Below are 26,385 nucleotides of genomic sequence, written 5' to 3'. Positions count from 1 at the left end.
ACAGAAAAAGAGAGGTACAGCAAGAGCTCTTCTATCACAATAGCAAATTAGTTGCCATGTGCCACAGCATTATGTCTTAACTAACACTTGTTTGAAAGCATGGAAGCTAATTCAGCTTTCTTACACATCATCTCAGAATTGAAACAGACCTGGAAAGAACACTAAGAGTGAGAATTTTACCTGAAGTTAGTAAGACAGCAGGCCACCATACTCTGACTTCTACAAGATCTATAACCATTTTGTATTTCCCCATCTCTAAACTGGGAAATTAAGGTGCTTCAAATTTGAGTTCAGACCCTCAAAGACTAAACCAATGCTCTGTTTCCATCTAGTCAGTCAAACCTTATACAGAAGTAAGAGACACGTTGCTGGGCTCCCACATACAGGTAGCAAGCACAGAACTCAATTCAGTCCCAAATATGAGGTTTTTTCCATCCAGTATATCATCAAAATCCAATTCTGTAAATGCATGAGACAGCCTTTTCATGTTGCTCACACACCTTAAGAAACAGATCTCATTTGGACACACTTGATGTGCAAAAAAATATTGATTTATTTAATGCTAAGTACTTTCAGCAGTTACTTTTTATCCTGAGAGCACATCACCAGCATCCACAAAGAATCAGCATCTTTGTAATATCACCACCAGGCCAGTAGTAAAGACAAAAGAAGCGAGGCAACATCCTTATTAGACATTACTATGAAGCTTCCAGCTTTTGACAGGATGTCCTGGTATACACAGCAAAACCAGCATTGGAAGGCTTCTTCCAGAAGGCACCTACCAGTAACTAAGATATTCTTCATTGAGAATAGGAGCCACATCTCAGCTGCACATTGCTAAATCCTGACTGTCAGCCAGGATGATGATACATGAGATCCCATTATCAGATTTTTCCTGAAGTAAGGTTTGACTGGGATGTCAGTGTCAGGTACAGAAGATAGTTGGGAACCTATCAGATTATTCAGCCTTTCAGTTGATTATGCTCATGACTAGATATTACATACCTGGGAGAATGACAGGCCTAAGCAGAAGGCAAAGCATCATTTTCACATTCAGTTAGCCTTTGAGATAACAGTGCACTAAAGCATCATGTTTTATTAGATTCATCCATTCCTTCACTGAAAGGACTGCTTAACTAACTTGGAGCAGTGTTGTCTTCCCCTAGACAGGAGGTGCAGGGGATTTTACTTAGTAGTTTTATGACAGAGTATTTGTATATATATCAGTTTACATGCTGTGATGTGTGTGTAAGTCAGCTACTCAGTAGCTATCCAGAAAGTTGTTACATAGAGCAGCTGACTTTTTCCTCTTCCTATTTGTTGCATTAAAGAAAAGGATAAAGCACACTTTCTGTTCCTCTGTTGGCACAGACTGCTGCTGGCTTTGTGCTTGGAGAACACTGCAATAAGAAGAAGGGGAAAAGAGAGAAAGGGTAAAGGAGGAGCCATTGTTCCCATACATGGTGAAACAGAGCAATCCATCTGCAGAGTGCAAGTATGTCAAGTACCTACTGATTTGTAATGCGGGGGAATCTTCTAGAGGTGCTTTAGACACTTGGCTTTAATTTAAGTCTCTAGAATATACTCTTTAGTGCATTAGAGCACTCACCTGTCAGTCTAGCCCAACTTAACTGGTTCTCTAGTAAAGCTACTTCCTCTCCCAAAACACCAGATAGTGAAAAAAGTCCTTCTAATTGTAAGGCTAATAAGGCCCAGGTGAAGTTAATATATTTTTTTCCTCCAGAAGTTCAGTCTGTGACATAGCATGGTTTTATTGCTTCTGAAAGAAGAAAGCCTCAAAGTTATCCACCCTTACACCCTTTACATGCACTTCTGTCACAGCAGCAACTGTGCAGAGCTGAGGGTACCATTCCTACCTGTTTGTTCAGATGAACCCTCTAACCTTCTGTTCTCAGAGCACGGCACACTGCTTAGGCAGCTTAAGCAGTAGGTTAAGGAGCAAAGACCTGCAGTAGTCAAGTAGATCAGGTCAGCAGTTTTACAAACAGCTCAGCTGTTAAGATTTGGTGGAAAAAGACATACATCTGGGGAAGGCAGAGAGCAGCAGCCCTGTCTGCAGCTGGCACCTGCCAGAGCTCCCAGCCTCACTCTTGCTTCCATTGAAGCTCCGGCTCAGCCTCACACTGCCTCCTCCAGTCCTCACCACAGATATGGCTGTGCCCACATTGCCTCACTTAGATACCCTTGCAGAACCAAGACTAAAATCCTAGGTTAGCACTGTTGAGCTGTAATATCACATTGTTAAGTCTATGGTTACTTAACTTCCCTTAAGAGAAACACCCTTTAGGTATGTCTTCTCTTTTCCCTCGTTCTGTGCAAAAAGTTCTTAACATTGGCAGCACATCATCAAGAGGAGCACAGAGCAAATGCCCTTGCAAACTTGATTTTCACACAACACGATGAGCCAGTGATGTGAAGCCAGTGGCTAGAGAACAAGTGCACACTGTAAAATAGTCTTTCCAGAAAGAGGGAGAGAAGCCAGCAGGCACCCAGAGCTTCTTCGGGCTGCTCATTTATGACACCCTAGTTAATTCACTAGGAGTTTTCACAGTTACACCTGTAATGAAAGCGCAGTGTTCAATCAGCCCCAGAGAGGAGTTGTTTTTATTTACTTTCCCCTTGTGATTCATTCAAAGGGGACTGTGTTATGTTCATATAATAACAACCATAAGCTCTACTTCTGCAGAGAAGCATTTATCTTCTCAGAAATAAAAGACAGGTTCCCTAGTCCTCTCGGCATCCTGCCACTGGAATAAAGCCTTCAGAGTTTAAACTCCAAAACTCACAAAAACATAAAAATTCAGAGCATCATCTTTATAAAAAGTAGCCTGAACCAAAGTACCACTTGCAGAATAAAAACAGGATCCCCAAGGAAGGTTGTGAACTTACCTCTTCAATACCCTGATGCGCCCCACAGAGAAGAGAATCAAGCCTTTCTTCTCACTGCTCCCTTCCACCATCTCCCACTATAACCTATGTAAAATAGGAGCCAGGCACTACCTAGATGAGCAGAAAGCAAGTCTGTCTTCCTTTAGGGCTCCCAGCCATGCTTTTATTGTGACCTCTTCCTCATGTAAATACAGGCCTGCTAGAGGCCAGGTGAAAATGTTTCACACTGATGGCAGCAGCTCCTCGCACCTGTCTCATTGGTGGAAGGGTATCTTCTGGATTCCTGCTGAATCAAGTGTGAAAAGTAGCACTGCTTAACAAAACCGCATGCACAAGCCCCAGTTTTTCCAGTTCTGAAACAGTAAATGCAGAAAAGGAGGTGGGGTGTGTTGGAAAAGGTTGTGCAGAGTCAAATCAATAAATAAGGATAACATTTTAATGTAGGGACACCTATAAAGGCTTCAGATAATGCCAAGTAGGCTTTGCTTTGAGTTCTATGAAGTTACATGTTTTAAAACAGCTTGGATTGGAAGGGACCTAAAAGGTTACCTCATTGTGTATAATGTATACAAACTTGTTATCAAAATAGAGAACAAAAATCTTAGTATGAGCTTAACTATAAGTTTCCCTGAAAATAAAAGCCATAGGAACTGCTGGGAAATAATAGGGATCGTTGTGTGGGGTTTTTTTGTAATTTCAGTAGAGATTGCAGCATTTCCACAAGAATATCTTTACTCTGAATTGGAGTGTTGCTCCATCTCAGCAGTCTCCTGATGGTGTGATGTTCTGCACTCACAGCAGTGCAGTTCACATCCATGTATCCATAGAGGCGCATTGTGGAGCTCGGACATACATCAGTGTTCAACATTCAGAACCAAACACCAACCTTCTGCCTACTCTGAACTACACTGGCATGGAGTTTTATTGCTTACAATGTCAGTGCTTTGCTGTAGCTCTTTCTCAGACAACTTCCTGTCTTTTCAGACAGCCATACTGTCTAACACTGCACGATGGTGGGATGGTTAACTTGTCTAATCCACTAATCCACGCTGCAGATTTAAGCACTTCTCATATTCTATCAGGTTCCTAAAAAAGCACAGTAATTCTGGTATGGAGTCCCAGTTTCCTGAGAGTTCTGCCTCAATCTGCCTAAATCCCCCTTGATTCCTCCCCTCTCTCTCTGCTTTCAGTGCACTCTGGTCCATTTACAAGATTACATTCCTCATGCAGCCACCACTTGACTGTATTTTTATGGTGGTTTTCTCATTCCTTACTTGTTCTCTATGGTTTTCTTCCCTTCTCGGAAGAGACAAGATAATGAACTCGTTTTCCTTGAGTAATCTCAATCCTGTCAGCTGGAAGTAGAAAACAAAAAAATTGTTTGATCTATATCGCAGCGTGTGGTCTTGCCATTAAGCTCATTTACTGCTTTCACTTTGTAAATAACTTACTCGTGTCCAGAGCAGCAGCTGGTGATTTTATATTCTATCTTTTCAATACCGCGTGTCCTGAAGTGAGCCATCAACTCCTTGTCTGCATAGCAGCCTCCCAGCATCTCAGTGACAATTGGTTGTTGCTCTGAACAGTGACAGCAGTGAAGGGAGAACTTCTTTAAAGGTATTTCTATGACTATAGAACCTCTGACCCTCACTGTGGTCTCATTCCATGAGGTTAGAGGGCCATCAGTGCTCACCTAAGCCTATGGAACCATTTGAAATAACACCAGGAAGGAGGTGGCTTGTTTCCGTGCTGTGCCACTCCAGCAAATACAAGATTGGTGCTTGTCATTGTGGAGTTCAAGAAAGTGCTTGTCTTGGTTGTTCCTCTGGATGATGGGTGTTTTTATTTTGTTTATTAGGTGGAGAGTGCTAAGTGCCAGGGCTAAATACTGTTTTACTGTGAGATCTCAATAAGATTAAATCCCCTTGTGGTTCTCTAATTACATTTCAAGGATACTGAGTTGCTTTCCCAGAGAACCTGTGGTGATCTGTCTCTAAATGCATCCCTAGTTGCGGAACAACACTGGTGTGGAGCAGCCAGGGATGTGCTCTGTGCATTGTATTTCAGAGCAGCATTGGAGGTGTGGGGGTTCAAAGAGACCCAGAGTTTTGGGGGTAATTTGCCTTTAGTAAAACTGAGCGTCTTCTACTCTGACAATCCCAGTGTCCCATTCTTGTTGGTGCAGAGTCAGAGCTTTGCTGTGAGGCTGAGCACAACAGCAGAGCTGTGTTTGCAGCCTTCGTTCTATTGCATGTTAGTTTTCACTGTCATAAACACAAATCCTCATAGACTAATTAACAGCTGTCCTCTAGCAGCAGTACTCATTCCACCTTTTCTCTGGTGGCTGCAATGTGCGTTTCCTTTGAAAGCTCCGTAAAGGAGCTTTCTTTTCAGGATTCATTCCTTTTTGTCACATTTTAGCAGTGCTTATGAGAGGGGGCATATGAGCACACCTGGAAAATGAAGGTCAACTGTCTGGCCTGGTTTCCTGAATAGCATGCAGAGCAGTAATCCCGCCCCGAGGGAATACACGCTGTCTCTAAGCCAGCTGCCTTGGGCAGTGTGCAGCTCGTTTGAACTGCTGCAGCTCCACTGTGCGAGTAAAACAGCACCTGTTTACGGCTTTATATGCCAAAAATATACTCCAGCTTAACTATTTCTGCTTAATTTTTCCACTATGGATGCCTTCATCCCAGGATGTGTCCTGTTTCGAATAACAGAAGTCGCCTCAAAGCACATCAAGTCGCTTTGGAACTGGACTCAATGCAGAAAGAGAACATTCAGACAAGGGTTAAATACAGGATGAATTTATTCTGGGCCTTTTCTGGTTTGGCTCCTGTACATTGGCAAACCCCTAATTAATTCAGCTGCTGGCAGTAGGTACTCTTTAAAAATTGATGTTGTATTGATAAGATATTGAGGAATAGAAATTCTCTTTGTATAGCACAAGGTGGGTTTAGACAGAATCAGTGTACGAATGCAAGAGAAATTCAGGGCTCGACCTTTTATTCCCACTTTTCTCTGAGTGACTGCAAGAATCTGTTAAGTGCTCCTTTTACTATTGATTTTGGTGGTGTCGACACCTGTGTGTTTACAATTAGAATAAAACTCACAAGCTCATTTCCTGGAAGGTTGGAGCTACCAGACATCATGGCTGTAGGCTTTATTGATCCGATGGGGCTTTGGAGGGCTGATTGTGAACCTGAAGATTGGCCAAATAACAACCTCTGAGCCTCTGAAGTCCTTTGCACAAATTAATTCTTCCTCTTTTACAGACCTCTCTGAAATCAGGACGTGGCTCTGTGAAGTCTGAGCTACAGATTTTCCCTGTAAGGAGTCCCTGCACACAGTTTTGTTCCATGGCAGTTTTCTGCTTTGTTCTGTGTAGGTGGGCGCCTGACTTGATAATGACTCTGAATTCTCCCTCAGCCCAGGATCTGTTCTCAGCAACACAAATTAAAGGGTGGCGTTGCAGGCAGTTTTGCTTCTGCACTTTCCCCATTCCCTAAAGAACAAGAGGCCGAGCAACGTCAGCTTTAACAGAAATGTAAAAGTCAGGGCAGGACTTTCTAGGAATTACTCTGTCCTTATGCAAACGTGATGGCTGAATATGAAAGCTCTTGATACAAAAGTTGCCTACTTGCATGCGCCAGCCATTCACTAATTATATAAGAATGCTGGCAAGCACCAAACTATCTCCTGAGAGTTCTTTGAGCTGATGGCTTTGTATATAACGGGTTATGTAGCGTAATCTTAGTGTTGGCGCTGTTAGATTCTGGAATTTACATTTAAGGAACTCTGGTATCTCAGGTTTGCTGTGAAAGGTTTCTTTGATTGTTATCCAGCTCTGTTATTTTTCTTCATAGATGGAAGCACTGATTCTTGTTAAGGCTTTCCTGTTATAGCTCCAACAAGCAGAATCCTCTCATATCATTTTGGGAGGGTGAATCAATCTCCTGTATTCCAGCAAAACTGTTATGGGAAGAAATGTTCCCACTGATACATGTGGAATGAAGATTGAACGTTGTATCAAATTCTATACTTATAGCTGGCATTATATATCAATTATCCCAGACACTAAGAGTATAGCTAACTCAGCTGGGTTAACAAAAAAGGTGTAGAAGAAGTGTTTTCTTTTGAAGACCCGTCTCCTTTAGGACATGTTCAGTGTTTAAGCTCGTTGACAAATGCTGCCTGTCTGCCACTTGACATACTTGCCGCAGCTTTTTTCTCATTAAGCTAAATTAGGACTGCAGAGAGATTTGGTGTTGAAATCTATGTTTTAAGATGTAAAGGTTGAATGGCCAAGTTGCTTGGTTCAACAAGGAGAACTGCGAACAACTGCTGATTTTTACCATCCAGGTTTCCACTGTCTCATGTGTTAGTGCATCCCTCTACTGTCTGATCTGTATTAAGAAGGTATGGAAGGAAAGGAGAAGTCTGCCTCATGTAAGGTTCGTGGATGGAACCTTCTCTGAGCCAACAGTTCTTTGCAGAGCAGGGGCAGGTGTGGGGCACACAGTTCAGTTGGAAGGTCTTGTATCTCCTCCTTATTTTACAGAACCTGTCGGCGTGCAGCTGCTGAAAGAACTGGGATGCTTTTCTTTAATGAAGACTGAGGAGAACGATTCCCCTAAAAGATGAAATGTTTACATGTTCAATGTAGAATATATATATATATATTTTTTGCCAACAGAGATTAAAGTAAGATTCTTGTTTAAACAGTATCCCGCTGAGAGAGGTAACCAAGCTGGCGGGACTGCTTCCTTTGTGAACACTAATCAGCTACTTAATTGATGGCAGCACTGGAATGATTAATAGGAGGTTTTACCAGCATAGATGTCTAGAAGTATGTGCGTGCTGTATGTCTGACCTGTGTGGTGTGAAACTTTGGTATGGGCTACCATCCATAGCAGGAGTAATGTGGAGCACCACACATTACCAAACCACTGGGCATGCAGCTGGAAATTGACTAAGTGAAGGTAAAGAGAGGCAGCTCCATTTAGTAGCTTGGAGAGCAAGTAGAAAAATCCAGAAGAGTCTTTGAGCTGCCATAGTAAAATAATGGGGATTGAAATAAGAGTTCTTTTGGATTAATAAATGTAAGGGAAGCCTTTATGCAAAATATTACCATAATAACGAGCTCATGTTCTGATTGCCTTACCAGTGGCATCCTCAATGGCATCTTTGTTTGTTTTACAATGGGGAAAGATAGAAAATACGCAATTAAAGCAGTCTTATTTAAGTGTGAGGCTATTTGATGCCACGCATCTGAGCTTTCAGCTGTGTGGTTCAAAGATTGTTGCTTAGTTTTTCTCCTAAAATGCCCCAATTTATTGCTGCTGTGCCTGCTTGCTTTGTAGTGTGGCCAAACTACTGACAAGAAGTAAATCCTCTCTTTTTGTTTCAGCTTGATCCTCTTTTCTCTCTCCATGTTTCTCATCCTAAAGCAGCCTCACATGAATGTGAACACAAAAATGGGAGGTTAATTACTTCCATTATGTTCTTGGGATCCTCGTTATACTGGTGAATCCTGTAAAGAAACACTACAAAATCTGGTACCGGTCTGTTCAAAAATAGATGGACTTTGCTCTGCTTGTATATCACTTGTCATTCTCATAGTGAACAGTGTATTTATTGAGCTTTATGAAAATGAAAAACAGCCCCCTTGTTCCCTAGCTTGTGGTCTCAGTGCCAGCTAGGCACAATTAAGTCCACCACTAAATTCCTATCTCCCAGGAACATAAGAAACCTCAGGGGAAATCTTTTATATAGAGATAAAGAGGTATTTTCAAAAGGAAGATCTGATTTTTTTCTTGTAATACCTACTCATAACAGCAGTCAATTAGTAGTGCAAGATTTACATTATTCAGTCATTTAAATGCCACGTCTTTATGGCAAACCAGCCTAGATTTTGAGTACAGCCTCAGACACTTGCTTTCTCATTGTGTGATGTTGTTTAATCTCCCTGGCCAGGATAGAGGAAGTGGTGATCTCCTGAAGACGTCACACTGAGAAGATTGTAGTAGAGAAATAAATAGAACAAGTGCTGGGAAGCCAAGCAGCTCATCTGGGCTGAACTAAAATGCACTCTGCACCAACAGGTGGAATTCCCCACGGCTTTGTTTCTGCTAACTCCAAGTAAGGTGCAGTCACCCTTTCACAGTGTATGTAGCTAGTCCATGTCAGGCTCATCTAAGTGCATGTCTCATTTCCTAAAATGTTTTTCCATTCTCTTCAACTAAGTAATCTATTTGGTTTTCAAAAGGTTATTCCTCTGATAGAGTAGACAAGGGCAGTGGCTTCTCTCAAAGCACAGAAATGAGGCTTAGAATGTCACAGCTGAGGTTCAGCACTTCAAGGTCCGATCAACACATGCTGGCTCTGTCTGGCTGTCATTAGCCTGTATTCCTGGCCTATGATACTGAGGTGCAGTGCTGGTAGCCAAACCCGGGCTGATAATCCCTGCTGTGCAGTCACAGCGTGTGTCTGTGCTAATAGATCTGCTGTTTCTCTTTAAAATTGGCCTGTGTGGAGCAATCTGTATCTGACAGAGTTAGCAAACATTCATATGTCCTTCACAATAGAGGAAATTCATTAAGGTGGATATACATATTCCTGCATGGGAATTTGTGAATGGAAGGTGGCCTTGTATTTAGAAGCTCAGCTTCAGGTAGATGGCTAAGATTTGGAACATTTCCCACTGAAACACTGAACTAGATGTGCTAGTAGGTTTTATAAAATCATTACCACCGTGAGTGAAAAAAAAAAGAGTTCTAAATCCTTGCTCAGTCCCAGCTGGATCTGGGAGGCTGGAGCTACTGGAAACTTTCTCAAGCAACATTCAGTTAGGAAAAGCTTGTTACTGGAACATTTTGCCTGCTTTCCAGAGGCGTTGTGTTCTAGGACTGCTCTGACCCCAGGAGGCTCTGAAAAGAGGTAATGAAAAGAAAGAAAGAAAGCAAGAAAGAAAGAAAACTGACTGCTCATATTCAAGGAAACTGACACTGAGAGTGCTGCTGGAGTTAAGGTGATATCAGGCTGTTTGGAATTAAGTAGGAAAATACGTTTATAGGCTCGTCAGAGCCTTTTGGACTGCAGTCCCTGAGTGTCATTGTATAGAAAATGGATGGTTGCTCGGTACAAAATGGTGCATGCCTGTCTGTGCCAGAAAGGAGCAGTCGCAGCGTCTGTCCTAAAACTGACCTTCCAGATTTAGTGCTGACTACGTTTTGCAAAATTATTGCTGCAGTTTCTGGAGGCAGCAGTTCCGAGGACAGCCTGGATACATGAAAAAGTGCTGTGTCTTCACTCGTTCATGGGGCTCCCATTTACACCTAATGACATTGTGTGCGAGGAAGCCTGGCCCATAAAGACATGTTAGAAACTGCACATCAGTGGCATCTCTAATTTTTTAAGCGGAGGAGGTCACTTGTACCTTAACTCATTGCTTGTCTTAAATGAACAAAGAAACGACCTGAAAGTTTAAATATGGCCCATAGGTGGGTTTCACTGAAGCACTTCAAAATTTGCTTGAGCATCCAAACTAAAGGAAATAGCAAAGGAAATAAAACATTTTCACAGGAACTCCATCTGAATTACAGAGAACAGAGAAAGAAACAAATACAGTGTTTTTCCCAATAACTCTCTTATATTCCAGGTGCTTTTATGTTGTCTGAGTGAACAAAGGTGTCATTAATAAGTGAACAAAGGTGTTATTGATAAGTTTCATAGGTTTATTCATTTTCTTGGCTGGAAGCATTTTGCTGCTATTCTCAGAGCTACCACATCTGTTTTTTGCCCTGCTTTACAGTGCCATTTTAGACACTTAAGAAGTACTTCTAATTCTGTAACCAGTCATCTTTACTTCCTCCTTGCTCCCTGCTTCCATTAGCGATGTTTGGCAGTGACTCAGAGCAGCCCTGCTTTCTGGTTAGGGTGAACAAGAAACCACCAAAAGCAAGAAAACATGGAGTGAAGGGAACCACTGGCACCCACCCCACAGTGTGACAGCAGCAGTTTGCTTCAGCGCATTCATTCCAAGCCAGAGTCAGAATTTCCATCAGGCAGAGAGCACAGCTCCTGGCTGCCTGTTAAGAGGGAAGCAGGATTCTTCTTAAGGACGAGACTTGAAGCTAAACACCTCTAGAGATGGAATCATGAAATCCCAGAATGGCTTTGGTTGGAAGGGACCTTAAAGATCATTGAGCTCCAGCCCCCTGCTGTGGGCAGGGTTGCCAGCTGCTCGGTCAGACAGCAGTTTCCAGTCTGCAGACTTGTTCTTAGAAATACCTGATGTGTTGATACATCCAGTAAGTGACATAACGCTTCTAAAGTATGTGAATCAAATCAATCTGTGGATTTTTAGGTCTAGTCTTTTGGAACTCAGTGGGCTGCTGTGATAGAGAGCTCTGCTGGAAGAGGTAAAGGAGAGAAAAAATAGAGAAACATCAATGGGGGAAAAGCTTGTAGGCACAACATTAGTGCTGGCAGTTGGAAGTCGTCTCGGCTTTTTGTGTTGTCAGTTGCTTATTTTACCAGGGGAACACTTTTAGACCGAGATGTTGCTTGGAGTTCAGAGGACAGATAAACCAAACAGCAGGGGAACCCGCTGGTGCTCAGCTGCACCGTCTTCAATAAACATCACTCGACGGAGAAATTATTGCAGAGGCCTTCGAGGAATAAAAGCATTGACTGGCCTCTAACAGTGCTATATAAAACTGCCTTTTTAAAGCCTTTCAGGGTGGTTTTTTTTTCCACACTTGACACAAGGCTACAGGTCTTCCAAAGGAAACTGTGTGAGAGCAGCAGCTGAGCAGCCATGCTCATCACATTGAAATATTTGGTCAGTGAAGTCTCTGTTTCTCTGCTCAGGTCTGTGCCCTGCACGGAGAAATGTGAAGGTTCTTATAGATTGACATGAAATCAAACCAAGCTTTCCTTTCTAGGCAAACTGACATAATGTGGATTTTGATATGGTATAAAATTGAATAATGGTATCAAATTAAAAGGCATATTGAGGTTCAAAATAACATTACAGCTAATTTTGCTGTGTGACCATCAGGATATCCAGTGTGTGAAGAACAGCAATGACGTGCAGGGCGGTACGTTCCTCTGGTTGCAGCCTTGTCTACCAGCTGAAGCTATCTATCTACCAGAACCCCTTGATAAGTTATCTCCATGAAACTCCCTCTGGTTCGCTTACTGCTGAGAACCTTGAAGTGTTACCATCACAGTTCCATTGTGTTGAGAATGTTGACTGTTCTAAAGCAGTCGAGACAAAATGAAGTTGTTCCAATGGCTGAATCACCGTACGGTGCTCACTTGCATGGAGAATGGTGTGATGTGCTGGAATTGAAGAGCGGGTGAGCTGAATTACACGCTCTTTATTCCAAATTGTTTTGGGGTTTGGAGCATTTAATTTCATTTTAAACATTCTGGATTTTTTTCTAACAAAGCTCTATCTAGGCAGATCTGAATTGCAGGAACGATCTTTTAATTGCCTTTCCTTGGGGTGGCTTCTCAGGCTGCCCTGTGTGCTGCCACACCTTACTATAGGTGGGGCATCTTCTGCATGGTGGTCCCAGGGTTGTAATTAGGCTTTAATTGCATTTTTAGTTCCCCTGCATGTTCTCTCTCTTAGCTACGTTTGGTTTTATTCTTGCTGTTGAGCAACGAGGAAACCGCCTTAAAATTACCTTCTGATCAAGCCCTATGGATTTTAAAGGTCACATTCTTTTCTTGGATGAATACATCGTTCCCATTGATTCACCCGCTGTTTCTGCAAACTCCAAGTATTACTGATGACATTAATTATGTTAATATTCAGAGCTTTCTTAGCGTGAGCTCAGGCTTTTCTTACATGCTAATTTCAAGATCCATTTAAAATGGAAGGAAGGTGGGGAGGAGCGGTGTTACCGTGCTGGAAACGAGAAAATCATTTTCTTTGTGCAGGTCATGCTTATGAGATGGTCCTGCAAACAATGATGAGTTTCTCTGTGTTATTGATTGTTTTATTACCTAGGATGTAAAGCAATCTCCAGATCTCGCACATTATTCTTCCTGCTGAGGCATTGCTATAATGGAATTCTATCAAGGCTGTTTGGAGAAGCCAAAGAGAAACCTAAAAGACACAGGCAGCAAAAAGCAGCAGAAAGGCACTGCATTGCTTCAGCTCATTTTTATTGTGCTGCTACTCGCTGGGCCTTGGAACCAGCTTAGCACCTGGTTCTACAGGAAACAAAACCCATTTCTGACAGTCACAAAGCTGGCACACCAAGCAGCTCGCTCCCAATGACAGGAGAACCAGCCCCATGAGGTTCACTTTGGGGCTTATTCCCACTTGAAGCAGCACTTAACTCCTTGCTCTGTGAGTCCATTTTATTTCCCTCCGTGCTACGTGGTGTCACTTGGGTGCTGTGGAGTAGAGCTGACTGTTGGTTGTCTGCTTGGATGAAAACAGTGAATAATAGTTGTCTTGCTGGACCAAAATTGTCTGTAAGGCACAGATGTTAAACGGGATCATCTGCACACATGTTGTATTAGCAAGTGTTGGACATGATTTTGCTGCATTTCCAGGGTAGGCTGAATGAGATGGCTGTGTATTTCTCCCATTTGATCAGCACTGCAGCTGATCTGACTAAAGATTGATCTATGCTGCATTTGTGTTGTAGGTATTGACAGCGTGCCGCAACACAAACCTCCTAATATATATTGTCTCTGCATCGCTCAAGTAGAAAATACGTCCAGGCTGGGGACGTAGCTCATCTGCAGGGATGTCACCCAAGTGCAGAGTGTGTCTGTCAAGTTCTTGCAAGAAGAGTGTGACATGTAGCAGTGAATACTGTTGCCTAACAGCAGGACCAAGCTGACTGCCTTCTAGGACCATTTCTGCCACAGAAGTGATTTGAGATCTATTTAACTTAATAGAACGTAGCACTGTGAACTTCTGCACTATTAACACTGTTTTCGATTAAAGGTATTCATGTAAGGTTGACAGGGGGTTCAGTAATGTGTGCGACTGTCTTTCCAAGTATAGGCCAAGCAGAACTTAATCCAGGACTGTCCGATGGTGGATGAAAACATTGTGTAGATACAAGATCTGTGTAGACGGCATCTGCAAGCAAAGATGGAACCTTCAACCTTAGCCTAGGAGGAGAGACTCCTGTTCTCTTAGCAGGTTGCCAGCATTTACACTTGTGGCTTATTAAACACTGAAGACAACTGCTTTTCTTTTGTATGCGAACAGTGAACTTTAAGGCCTGATTCTACAGAGTATGTGTGCCCATGCTTAAACATAAACACACAATTAAGCTTTCTCTCAAGGAAGGATTTGGGAATTGTAATAAAAAGTGAGATTGGAGACTGTTAAGATTAGAGGACTAATGGTATCAGTGGAGCAGGAGCATAAGGATGTCCGGGTGGTCTGTTCTGTAATCCTGTCGTTTTGGTAGTTGTTTGTGTAATTTATTTTGGTCCTGACTCCTCAGACTGAATTGAAACCTCAGAGTAAACAGAATTCTAAAGGGAAAATGCAGCTGATAAAAATACAGGCCCTAAAGGCCGATCCTCACTTCTCTGTAGCGTTCTTGAAAAGCAGCACGCTCTCCCACTTCAGGCAGCGTGTGGTTGGAGCTGTTCTGCACAGCAGTGTGAAACCAGGAGTGCAGGTTGAGCAGTTCAGATCTGAAGCTTCTCTGGGTCTGCAAAGGAGTTGTAAGTCTGAATGGTTCCGGGCTTCCAGCTCTGCCTTCTCTTTGTCATTTAACCTGTAGGACAATCCTTATTTCCACTTGATAGTTGAGATCCTGTTTGTACCTGGCATGCAGTGAGCTGTTTTTGATGCTGCCAAGATGATGAAAGACCTCATCCAGGGGTAGTTATGAACATTAGGCTTGATTTTATTATGAGAGATAAGAGTGCAGCAGCTCCAAAGGTTTGAGAACGATGTAGACAGCAAGGAACAGAATTCAAAATAGACTGGTTTATAATGGGAGAAATGGCACCCACTGTTCTCTGCAGCCTTTCAGATATTCATGAAGTGCTAAACATTACAGCATACAAATAATAATGTGGGAGATTGGGCCAGAACTCCTTTAATTCCATATTCCTTTAATGATTCATTTTGCTTGTACTCATCCCCTTCCTTCAAGGGGATTCTTAATTACCAGTGTGGTAACGCATGGGGATCTTTGCAGTGCTAAAACATTTAGAGATAAGCACGTATATTTTGACTTGTCTGAAGGAAATGATGTCTGTGACAGATAGGAAAGGGAAGGAGTTTCTGCTCTGAGATCAGAGGCATTCAAGACACCAGAAATTGGATTTAGAAATGCACGAACCATTTCCCTTCATCAGGCTAAGCAAAGTAGGTCTGTGAGGAAGTTAATTCATGTCAAGTATATAAAGCAAGTCAAATTCCTGCTACTACAAAGCTTTTATGTAAGACTTTGCTGACCCGATAGGTGGTGGAATATAAATAGATCAACAGTACTCTCTTCCTTCAGCTGTTCTACCTAATCCTTCCCTGCCTTCAGGATTGAAGAGTATTTGATCTCAGGAGCCTTAAATCAGACATTGTTTCCTACAGAAAATGCCCCAAAAGTCAGGAGAATGAACACGTAGTGGCTGGGCAGTGTTCTTGGGATTTCAGAACGAGAAACAGAATTAAGGATATTCTATAGTTCTTCCTTTTTTTCTTTAATTCACACTAAGTTCACAAAGCTGTAACTTCATGGCCCTGCAGTTGTTCTCTGGAGCTGCCCCACCAGGTGGTTTGGCGTGAGCCTCTCCAAGTAGAACAGTTGTGTTAAACCTGGACTCATTTGCTTTCTCCTTTCCAGCAATACTCCAAGTGCCCTCTTCCTCCTGCCCGCAGGTCTCCGCTGCAGCTTGGAAGATGGAGCACTTTTTATTTTTAGTAACAGCATCTCTCATGCTGGGATGGAAGAATCTTAAACCAATTAAACACATTAGAAGATAACTGCGTGTGTGGGTTTGGTTCGAGATCTCCATTTTCTTCCCTCTGGGCTACGTCCTAGCACCAGCCTTTCTGCCCAAGCTGACAGAAATAGTGTGATAAGCTGCTAACTGGGTAAGCAGCACAGCTGCAGCTTTGGCAGGTGTGTTTTGCCCATTTGTTTTTTTTTTACTTCCCCTGCAGTTGAATTTTAGAAATGATTTCAACAGTGAATCTCCTGCAATTGAAGCTCTTGTTCCAGTAGAAGACGACTGTGTGTGTATTTGAGATGTGATGATCTTCCCTTTGAATAATGTTTAGTTACAGGGGGAAAAATAACTTGTGAACTGGCTGTGTGTTATCAGAGAAGGCTCCAGGGAGACCTCACTGCAGCCTTCCAGTCCTTGAGGGAACCTATAAGCAGAACAGAGAGTGACTTCTTACCCGGCCTCATGGTGGTAGGACAAGGGGGAATGGCTTTAATCTAAAAGGGGGGAGATTTCAGTTGGATGTTAGGAGGAAATTCTTTACTCAGAGGGCACTGAGGTGCTGGCACTGCTGCCCAGAGCTGTGGTTCCCCAGCCCTGGAGGTGCTCAGCGCCAGGTTGGAGGGGGCTTTGGCAACCTGGACTAATGGAAGGTGACCCTGGTAGGAACTGGGTGGTCCTTAAGGCCGCTTCCAACCCAAGCCCTTGTACAGTCTGCTGCTCAGTTTGGCACTGCACAGCCTGCAGCCAGACCTGGGAGCTCATAACTCCAGCTGATACCAATAGTTAACAAAAAGCAAGGATTACATCTGGAGGGGCTCATGTTTTAAATATAACGTAGGGTTTCAGTAATCAAGTGCCCAATTTAGTGAATTACTGTACTGCTAATAGCCAAGTCTGTTTACATCTCGGGGTGTTGTGAAGATAAATGAATCTGTCAGTGAGATGCTCAGATTGTCTCATTTGTTATTTTTCTCTCATACGTGGTGTGATAGATGGCATAGTGCTTTCTATGCAAATAGCTTCACCCTGGCTAGTTTTTGTGTTTGTCTGTAGGAAGATGTACCTAAAAATGGTGGCTCTTTTTTAATGTTTTTGACATCTTCAATAACAGTTGAGGTGGTTCCATCCTGCAGCTCGTGCTGGTTGGGGTCTTGGATTTTTCCAGCCAGAACTACATGAAGTGCCCAGCCTCTCTGCAGGTTCTTTTTGCCATGATGCTGCTGCTTGTTTCTCTCTGACTTGCTGCCTGCAGCCCCATCTCCCTTGCTTTGGTACCTGGGGAGGGATTTCAACTTGTTAGCTTTCCACCAGGAGATGAGGGCAGCATGTGGAGCACTCCCGGATGATGCTCTCCACCTTCTCCTTGTTTTCCTATGTATCAAATGGCAGATAGTAAGTAGATCTTTTGGAACAAGTCAGGCTACATAAATGCACAGAGTGGGGGACAGAGGATGGAGAACCACAACAAATGGTTCCTCGTGCCATTCCTCTTTTTGTAATGTTACACAGGAAGCACTTCTTTTTCTAGCATTTTTCAAATGATGGAGTGTTTGTGTGGGATTATCTGTTATTGTTAGCAATGCTCCACTTCTTTGTGCAATGGTGACATTGCCTCTACCCTTTGGAAGTGACAAAAATTGATAACTGAGGTTAACAGGCTTTAGTCTAAGTGGAATCTGAATCTGTGCCTCTGCAGCTCTCATTGCATACATTCCGGTCAGAGGTTGGTTGGTTCATTTATTTGCTCCATGACTTTTTTTCTTGGCCTCCTGCAAACCAGAAGAGATGCCTGAAACTCAGCTGGAATAGCCTGTATTAGAGCTGAACTAAGAATTCCAGGTGCTTCTGCATTTGGGGACGTAGGTAGCTTGTTTTCCTTAATTGCTTCCCAATCAGAAATTGGATGAATCTTCGGGATGCAGAAACGGGGAAAATCCTCTGGCAAGGAACAGAAGATCTGTCTGTACCTGGAGTGGAGCATGAAGGTACGGCCATAATGTGCATTTGGGGCTGGGTGGCACTGTACCTCTTGGTCACCAGAACTGCTAGCGTGCTGTGCTTTGAGAGACACCTGGAGCATGTGGAGAAGGATGGGAATGAATCAGTGTCTGGCAAAAGGGACGAGTTAAACATCGCTAAGCCAGAACCTCAGCTGGTTAGAGAATGAGCAGCTCACCTCGATCAGAGGAGCTCAGGGAATGAATTAAAGCATATTCTGGCATGAGATTAATGTCCATTGCACAAGGAATTGGTCAGACATTATCTGGCATGCAGTTCAGTCATCCATCTTTCAGATGGGGGACTGCAAACTTGACCAGGTGCGGAGAGCAGCTATTAGAAAAAGCCACTGGAAAGGTTAAGGATGAGATGGTCTTCATTAGGAAAAGAGAGGGGGAAAAGCTATTCCCATACAGCTTAGCAAGGAAGGAATGCTGAGATGGATAGAGGTAAAATGAGTTTAAAAATAAGTAACTGAAAATGTTCCGCTTGATGTTAGAAATATCAATGAAAATCTCTTAGATTGGAGGTTTAAAGGCTACACAGAACTACTTGTATTAAAAGCAGCCTTTCCTTTTGTAGTTTTGCAGTATTAAAGCAAACCTGCTCATCAAGAAATGCAATCACTAGATCGCAGAATAGTTTAATAAGTCATTTTACACCTCACTGCTGAGGGCTGTTTATTCGCAACAGGCTGCAGTCTGTACCTGTGAGAGCAGTCAAGAATGGTGCCATGCAGATTTCCAGGCTGAAAAAAAAAGACCAAAAACCATCAGAGTGCTTTTAAATTCAAAACTTTTCCTTGGCACTTTCAGCTTTCTTTTTCATTTTCCTATTTTGGCAAACCATGGGCTGTGTATCTTTCCCATGGACAGGATGGTAGCTCGCATTCCCTCACCCTCCTGCTCTCTCGACTGGTCTCATATCAAGGTCCTACTCCATTAAGCTGTTTTACATTAGTTGGATTTGCCTGGGGTTTGATAGACTCTTATTAAACAGCGACCTGCTGTCTGCTCAGGAACATGTGGGTAGGTTTTCCATTTGGGAACAGTTCGGCATATAAAGCACATACCAGCTGTATTCCCCCCCTGCTTTATTTCTAATAAATCCACATGAAAGAAACGTTTTCTGATACACAGGAAGGATTATGTACAATCACACCACTTACGTACAGTGGGCTTTGGAGATGTTTAATATATTCTCCTGATTTGGACCTTTCAGCAAATGAGAATCTGCTGTAAAGTGCCTCTTCTCTTACCTCTGTGCCTGCAAAAAAAGCCTCATGAAATACAGGTGTGCTTTGCCACGTGTATCGGTGTCTCACCGCTGCAAGAGCCCGGGTATCTTGGATCACTGATTATTTTCACACTTAAACTGTCTCTTAAGTTCTGAAAGTGATTTTTCTGCCTGCGGCTGTGGAGATGGCTGGAACTGCTGCTGGGCTGAGCAGCAGCCCTTTGTGGTTTGCTGGGGACGCACGGCCTGAAAGGGAAGAAGAAATGAGAAAGACAAACACTGAGTGCACAGAGGAGCCCTTTGGCTGCACGGTTCCTAAAGCAGAAACTCAAATTACATCTCACGTTTTGGCTTGAAGAACCGTGTATTTTAGCAGTAGACAGCTAAGAGTCTGAGAGAGCGGTGCTGTGCTCCTGGCTCTTGGCAAGGTACTTCACCTGGCTGCATCTCGGCTTTCATTCCCACAAAAGCAAAGCAGGGGGAGCCCTTTGTGTTTGTGTTTCTCCTGCCGCTGTGATCTTGTACTGCACTAATCAGTATTTCAGAGTACACTGTAATAGCACCTGAGTTTGTCTTATTGTGTCCTAATAATGGTCGTTTATCTGTTTGGCAGCTCGAGTTCCTAAAAAAATCCTGAAATGCAAAGCAGTGTCTCGGGAGTTGAACTTTTCCTCAGCAGAACAGATGGAAAAATTCCGACTGGAACAGAAAGTTTATTTCAAAGGGCAGTGTTTAGAAGGTACGCAGCTGCAGCGCGGGGAGGGATCCCGGGGTGGGGGATCAGAGGAGCTCAAATGGGTCGAACACAGAAATGTTAATTTTTCAGAGTAACCCTTGAAGCATTCATCTGGTCAGGACTAATGGGCCACAGTATTAGGGATGGCATTTCATAAGTGTATTAACACTTTGTTATGTAAGCCAAAAATCTGGGTAATCACGCTGCGGGGCACAAATCCACTGCAGGCTGCCTGGGGCTCGGAACCAGGTTATTTCAGTGTCACCCATGGTGGGTACTCATGCATATCTTCCTCAGCAGCACCTCATGCTGCCAGGATACACGCTGTAGGCTGGGCCACAAGAGCTCTGCTTTACTTTGGTTACAGCAGTGCCACTGCCAGTTGTCATTGTGCCTCCATTCAGCACAGCCCATCTCATCTCCCTGGCTGCAGCATCAGTCTTAATCTGGGGGGGAGGAGGGGCAGATCAACATCAGCCTCCTTGCCTTTGGGGTAATGCTTGGTCTGAACTGGATCTGGGGGATGGCTGCAAGAGGGGAATGTGGTTTCACTATTCCTAGTTAGGCGTGATGGAATTTCCATTGAATGTCAAGGAAGCAGCATGCCAAGCAGCATGTCTTTATCATCTCTGTCAGCTATTACAGAAAGGAGTATCAGCAGTAAGAGGAGGGCAGGGTTTGGTCCAGCACCAAGTCATTTAAATATAAAATGTTGGCAGTAGAGTTAGGATAGTTTAGGGAGTTCCCCAGCCTGTCAGGTGAAAAGCAAAAGAACCGTTTGTTGTTTTAATTTTAATTCTTTCAAATGCCTCTGAATCTTGTTTTTTACTTTGCAGAATGGTTCTTTGAATTCGGTTTTGTGATTCCTAACTCCACAAACACTTGGCAGTCTTTGATAGAGGCAGCACCGGAATCACAGATGATGTCAGCAAACGTTTTAACGTGAGTGCCTTGGGCTTAAGGAATCTGAGAGCAGCTGGGACATTTCCTTGGGGGCCACAGTGGGAATGGAGAGGGAGCTGCTACCAACTGAGTCGCCCTCAGTGCTGTTAGCCACTGCGAGACAAAAGGGTTAAGCCAATCTCGTTACCTTTTGTCCCGTAGCTTCAATTTGCATTAATACAGCAATAAAAAGTTTGGAGAAACTGGAGTTGATCCCTCATTAGAGCTGCTTCCATATTTTGAAAGGTGATCTGCAAAAAGGGTTTTAAAATGCCTTACAACTTGGTACCCCTTACATCCACGTGGGCCCATAGAATAAAAAGTTGTTTGGGCCATTCTCAGATACAGCCATTGGTAAGTGAATGGGAGCTGCTCTAATGTCTGTTTCATCACTACCATTTTCCAGGCTTTGAGTCTTAGACATTGGAGTATAAACTTTATATTTAGTCATATGGAGTTGTATCAGGGGATAAAACACCTTTAAGAATCATTTTACTGCAGTCCATAATGGGATTCACACACTTCCCTCATAAACCAGAAGACTCCTCACCAGAGTCTGCACGTCAACTTCTGAGTAGGTCAGAACAACGTGTGCTGGGCACTGCTCTGAATGTGAACAACGGGCACGAGCTTTGTTTGCATGAAGGAAAAGGCTCCCAGAGGAAAGCCCCAGGGAAGCTGTAATCACTGATGAAAGGCCTCCCTCCCTGCTGCGGCTGGTGCGGTGCTAGATGGGTGCTGGCAAGCGCACAAGGAGCAGATTGCCAGCAGAGACAGAAGGCTGTGGGAATCCTTGTGCCAACACGAGGCAGATAGGGAGCAGCGAGTCTCACTGCAAGGTCACCGTGCCCTCTGGAAGACCTCCCTCTATTCCATTTTCCCTCTCGTTCCATCTGGAGGAAAGCCAGTCGCATAGAGAACGCACCGGGATGGGAACCACCAGCACTGCTTTCTATTCGCAGCACGTTTCAAAGAGATAGCGGGCTCAGAAGATGGTATTAGCATTGGGTTGGTGCTTCCTGGCACTGCCTGCTCAGAAGTTTGTAGGTGCCTTTGGCTCACAGAGCTGGTGGCTCCCAGTCTGTCAGGTGGTACCAGTTTAGGCACAGAGTAAAGGAACATCAGACAAGTTGGCATTGACTGTCTCAGGACATCGTGTCATTTGCGTGACTTTGAGTCTTGAGAGTCTGGTTTTCAAATGACACTGAGGGTTTCCCAGTGTCCTGTTCTTTCCCTGGAGCAATGTTTCTCTCCTTGGGTCATTCTGTAAGAGAACATTTAGCCCAAGCAGATGCAAACAAGTTTTGTAGCCCAAAGAAATCAGCTTCTTCCTTCTTCCGCTGCTAAGACACAGAGAGTCCCTCTCCGTCCCACGCTCCTTTAGACTCCGTGTTTGTCTCAGTGTTTTTTGTCACGCCCAAATCTAAATTGCCATTGCAGTTTATGTGAAGTGTGCTCATATATTTCTATTAAAGCACGTCCTGGGGGAAAGGACACGTTAGGTTGGTTGTAGTCACTTGCTGAGCACTAAAAGACAGAGAGATAGCGTGTAAAAATGAAATCACATTGTTTTCCAGCTTCACTGAAGGGAAGAGGGCGGTAGAAGGGAGCCTGCATGGGACTGAGCCCACGAAGGGGCAGTGCTGTAGGGCTGGTGGGAGCTGCTCCATGTGGGAATACAATGATCCTTCAGAGGGCACAGGGCTGGGACACAGCACTCCCTGCTCCTGGCTCTGAGCTCTTACAGGGGCAGACATCAGCCCAGGCTCGTGGCAGCACGGAGAGGAGCTGCTTTCTGGTGTGATCTCTGCTGTGCGTTCTCCTAATGCCTCTTTCTCTTTTCCTTCCGCAGCGGTAATGTTATTATAGAAACCAAATTCTACGACGACGACCTTCTTGTAAGCACTTCCAGAGTGAGACTTTTCTACGTTTGAGACGGGGCTTTTTGGAGCTGTTTTAGTTTTCCTCCGCGCAGTTCCTGGTGCAGAACCTCCTGACTATCCAGTGGAAGACACTCCCGTAGGCGGTGACCCTGGGGACCACCTCACCGTGGGTTGTGACCTTTGCCCATCGCTTCTTTTGCTTTTCTTCTCTGACCAGACCCCATCAAACCCTCAGAGGCAGCAGCAGCTGCTCGGCAGCGCAGTGGGGAACAGAGGCTGTCTCTGACAACGGGCCCACGATGGTCATGCAGAACCAATACTGTAAATTATGTTAGTTTTGCCTCCTTTGTACTTCTCTGGATCCCGTTACAAAGCTCCCCGTTCCACTCACACCCAACTCCACTCGTTTCCTTTTGGAGGGATGAATTTCACCTTTCCGTTTTCTCACATCGTAGGTTTTTATCCTTTCACTGGGTTTCTGTGTAACTGGTCCACGCTTCCTCTTCCCCCCCGACCTTGTAAAATAGACTGTGAGATCACCCGATGTAATTACGACTTCTTTCTCAATTAAAACATTCCTACCGTCCAAAGAAGGGAAGCACCGTTGATTCCGTGTGTTCTTTCCATTACAGGAGTGAATGCCAGCACAGACAGCTCCACTCACACAGCAGCAGAACAGGGCTCTGCACTTCAGCCCCTGTAACTCTTAGCAAGAGTTTCATCCTCAGCCTCAGCTCACAGACACCACCTTGTGATCACCCAGAGCTTGAGATTTCCAGGACAGATGCAGGATCCCACATTCAGCCGCTCAGTGTGTGGGTGGGAGGTAAAAGCCCCATTCTTCTCCCTGCTGAGTGGGATCATTAATCCCTATGAGCGTTATTATTGTTACACAGCAGCTCTCTCTGACGATATCTCAGCGATAGCGGTGTTTCTGCTAAAGAGGGGAGGCAAAAAGTATCAAAAACAGTAAAAATACCTTCATGAAAGGCTGGGAGGATGCACAGCGGGTACCTCTAAGTCCCATCCTGCCGTCCATGCCAGCGCTGCAGCACTGCCGCCCTCCAGTGGCTCCACTGGGTGTCGGGCCCATCACACCCGCAAAGACACGGGCACGGCTTACAGCCCGTTAATGGCCCGTAGATGTGCTGCAATGGGGATCCCAGCTCTGGGCACATGGGGATCTCATCTCCACGCCGCACCCCGGTGTTCATTAGGAGCGAGGGGCCGGCTCCTTCCCCGTGCCTTCCTTCCACCTGCTGCCTCGGGGCTCTGCTCCTGGCATCGTGCCCCACAGCCGCCCTGCCGATAAGGCACGGATGGGCGAGCAGAGCCTCCGTGATGCGGTTAATTGTCTGAGGGTTATGGGTGAACAAAAGGCGCACAAATAGCCCGGGGCCACTTTATGCTCAGAGCTCGCTTTGCTACTCTTACCCTGTGCTGCAGCTGACACGGGCTGCGGGTCCCTGTGTCTTCCTTCAAGGCAGTGAAATCTCAGCCCTGTGCAGCCCATGGGAAGGTCACCCACATCCCCAGTTTCCCATTGTATCCTCAGTGTCACAGCCCCATTGTGACCCAAGGGACACCATCCAGCAGTCCCGTCCCCGCGGTGCTGCAGTAACTCCACGGGAGCTGCAGGGTGTCCGGCTTCCCCGGGCGGCAGCACTAGATGGTGCTGCAACACTGCAATGAACACAGCGCTGTGTCCCCAGGCCGCAATGTAACACAGCGCTGCTGGCCGAGGGCAGCTCCTCACCGTGCACTGGGGTCACACTGCGGCCATAGACCGACACAGGAGGTACAGGGTCACCCTGCCCCACACTGTGCCCTTGTGCAGGGCAGGGTGAGAGCAGAACCCAGCGCAGCCCATCGGGCATCAGACACGCGGCTGTCCCCCATCATGGGGCCTACAGTGGGATCTGCCCCTCTGCTGCCTCGAGCACAGACTGGGCTCTCCTATTGTAAGCCATTACAAGGTACCTTTACTAACTGGGATGGGATGGGCCGGGACCAGCCACAGCCCCAGACTCAACCCCCTCCAAGGTGCTGCTGTACAGGGCACCTCACACTGAGGCCGGGCAGCGTGAAGGAACAGCTCTGCACGTTGATGTGTAACAGAGACACCCCAGAGCCCCTCCGGGTTTGGTGACCTTGAGCAGCCATGCTGGAGGCTGTGCTCATTCATCCAGGTCAGAGCAGACACCCGCAATGCATCGGCCCTGGACACAGCCGGCGCCGTGACCTCAGCCCACATCCACCCGCAGCCCGAGCTCTGCCGTCCCACAGCTCCGAGCCCAGCCCTCGGGTGCCCCACGTCCCACGGAGCTTCTCAAGGTGCAGCCAGGAGGTCAGGAGGGCTGGATGATGGTACAGCAGCAGCCGGGAGGAGCAGACAGAGCAGGCCCTGACCTGCAATGGGCAGAGCCGGGCTGGCCCCACACAGCACTGAGCTCATGGAGCCCACGGCAGCACTGCCCGCGGTGCATCAGCTGAGCAGCATGAAGGCATGAGGCCCAGGCAGAACCTGAGCGGCCCAGACAGAGCCATGAAGGTCAGTCTGCCCCACAGCCCCTGCACAACCCAACCTCAAACACCCACAGCCATAAGGACCCACAACAGGCCCTGACACCACTGAGCCCCCCCAGCTTTATACCCTGCAGTAGGGCCAGGCTGCTCTGATTGGCTGGCGCTGCTAAAGGAGGATGACATCGGATTGGCTGGGAGCAGCCAGCCAGCCCTGTGATTGGTGGGCAGCTGCTATGGGAGGCAAGGACAGGTGGCGGCTCACGGTTGGTCGGGGCACAGCAGACAGCAGCCTGCGATTGGCCAGAGCTGGGTGCTGCTTGCTTGGCATTGGTGGAGGGAACGATGGAGGCAGCGGATAGGAGCAGGACAGGTGGCAGCACGCGATTGGCCTGTGGGCTGCACAGGTGAGCAGGGATTGGCTGCAGTCAAGCAGCTGGCTCTCCCTGCACTGAGCTGTGTCCGGTCTCAGCCCAGCCCAGCAGGTCTGAGCACGGGGCTGCAGGGAGAGAAGGGCTGCAACCTGCGGGCGCCATGCAGGGCATGCACCGCTAACACGGTGCAAGACTGAGGGCAGAGCTGGGGCTGCAGGCTGCACCACCACCAGTGCAACGAGCTGTGCCCGTCCTCAGCCTCCAGCTGCAGCATCACAGCCATGTGGATCCTGCCCCCATTGCCCCAATGCTGCTGCAGGCACCGGCTGCAGCATTTGCTTTGCAAAGCAGCCGCTGTGAGCACACACAGGGCAGGGCTGCGCTATGGGCCACAGGCAGGTAGTGCACAGCGGGATGTGAGCTGAGAACCTAGCACAATTAGCCCAGATAATGAGGGCAGGGAGCAGACTGAGCTTGTTTGGCACTGGTGTAAATACGGCTCCACCGCAGCCCGTGCGCTCGATGCTGCTCTTCTTACGGCTGCTTTTTAAGGATGAAAACAAGCATCTCGGTGCCAAAGCAGCCCGGCAGAAATGAAATGGACTCACTCATCCAGCTGAGGATGGAAGGAACAGCTCAGCTCCAGCAGCAGAGTCAGGAGCAAAGCAGGGGGCGCAGGGGACAGCCCTTGGGTTGAGTTGGGTTAGAGCAGACACCCACAGAGCACCACATCCCATAGCCACAAGGCTGGACACCAGCCCCCTCCCACCAACCAACAGCTCCATCACCGCCATCACACACAGCACCCACCCATCCCAACCCATAGCACAGCACC

The 26,385-nt window shown here is 45.8% G+C and overlaps 1 protein-coding gene and 2 long non-coding RNA genes across 3 annotated transcripts in view; 1 reads left to right on the top strand and 2 right to left on the bottom strand.

Annotated features, from left to right (window-relative positions):
* The window catches only part of LOC107318195, a 5,880-nt gene extending 2,747 nt beyond the window's left edge, over window positions 1-3,133 (bottom strand). Inside the window, exon 1 of the long non-coding RNA XR_001557221.2 lies at window positions 2,911-3,133. This is a non-coding gene — a long non-coding RNA (uncharacterized LOC107318195). The remainder of the gene's footprint in view (window positions 1-2,910) is intronic.
* Window positions 1-23,251, top strand: part of PDE6D (phosphodiesterase 6D) — a 27,727-nt gene extending 4,476 nt beyond the window's left edge. The window contains exons 2-5 of the mRNA XM_015871725.1: window positions 17,755-17,843; window positions 19,706-19,831; window positions 20,665-20,770; window positions 22,623-23,251. Coding sequence (XP_015727211.1) covers window positions 17,755-17,843; window positions 19,706-19,831; window positions 20,665-20,770; window positions 22,623-22,704 — 403 coding nt within the window. The 3' untranslated portion in view covers window positions 22,705-23,251. The remainder of the gene's footprint in view (window positions 1-17,754; window positions 17,844-19,705; window positions 19,832-20,664; window positions 20,771-22,622) is intronic.
* LOC116653832 lies at window positions 18,387-26,385 on the bottom strand. The gene is made up of 3 exons (XR_004308330.1): window positions 24,088-26,385; window positions 19,115-19,338; window positions 18,387-18,604 (listed from the first exon to the last, which is right to left on the bottom strand). It is a non-coding gene; the product is annotated as an uncharacterized LOC116653832 (long non-coding RNA).

This window comes from Coturnix japonica, chromosome 9 (genome assembly GCF_001577835.2).
Source record: "Coturnix japonica isolate 7356 chromosome 9, Coturnix japonica 2.1, whole genome shotgun sequence".
Taxonomy (NCBI): Eukaryota; Metazoa; Chordata; class Aves; order Galliformes; family Phasianidae; genus Coturnix; species Coturnix japonica.
Note: the sequence above shows the minus strand (reverse complement) of the source record. Positions and strands in the feature narration are given on the sequence as shown.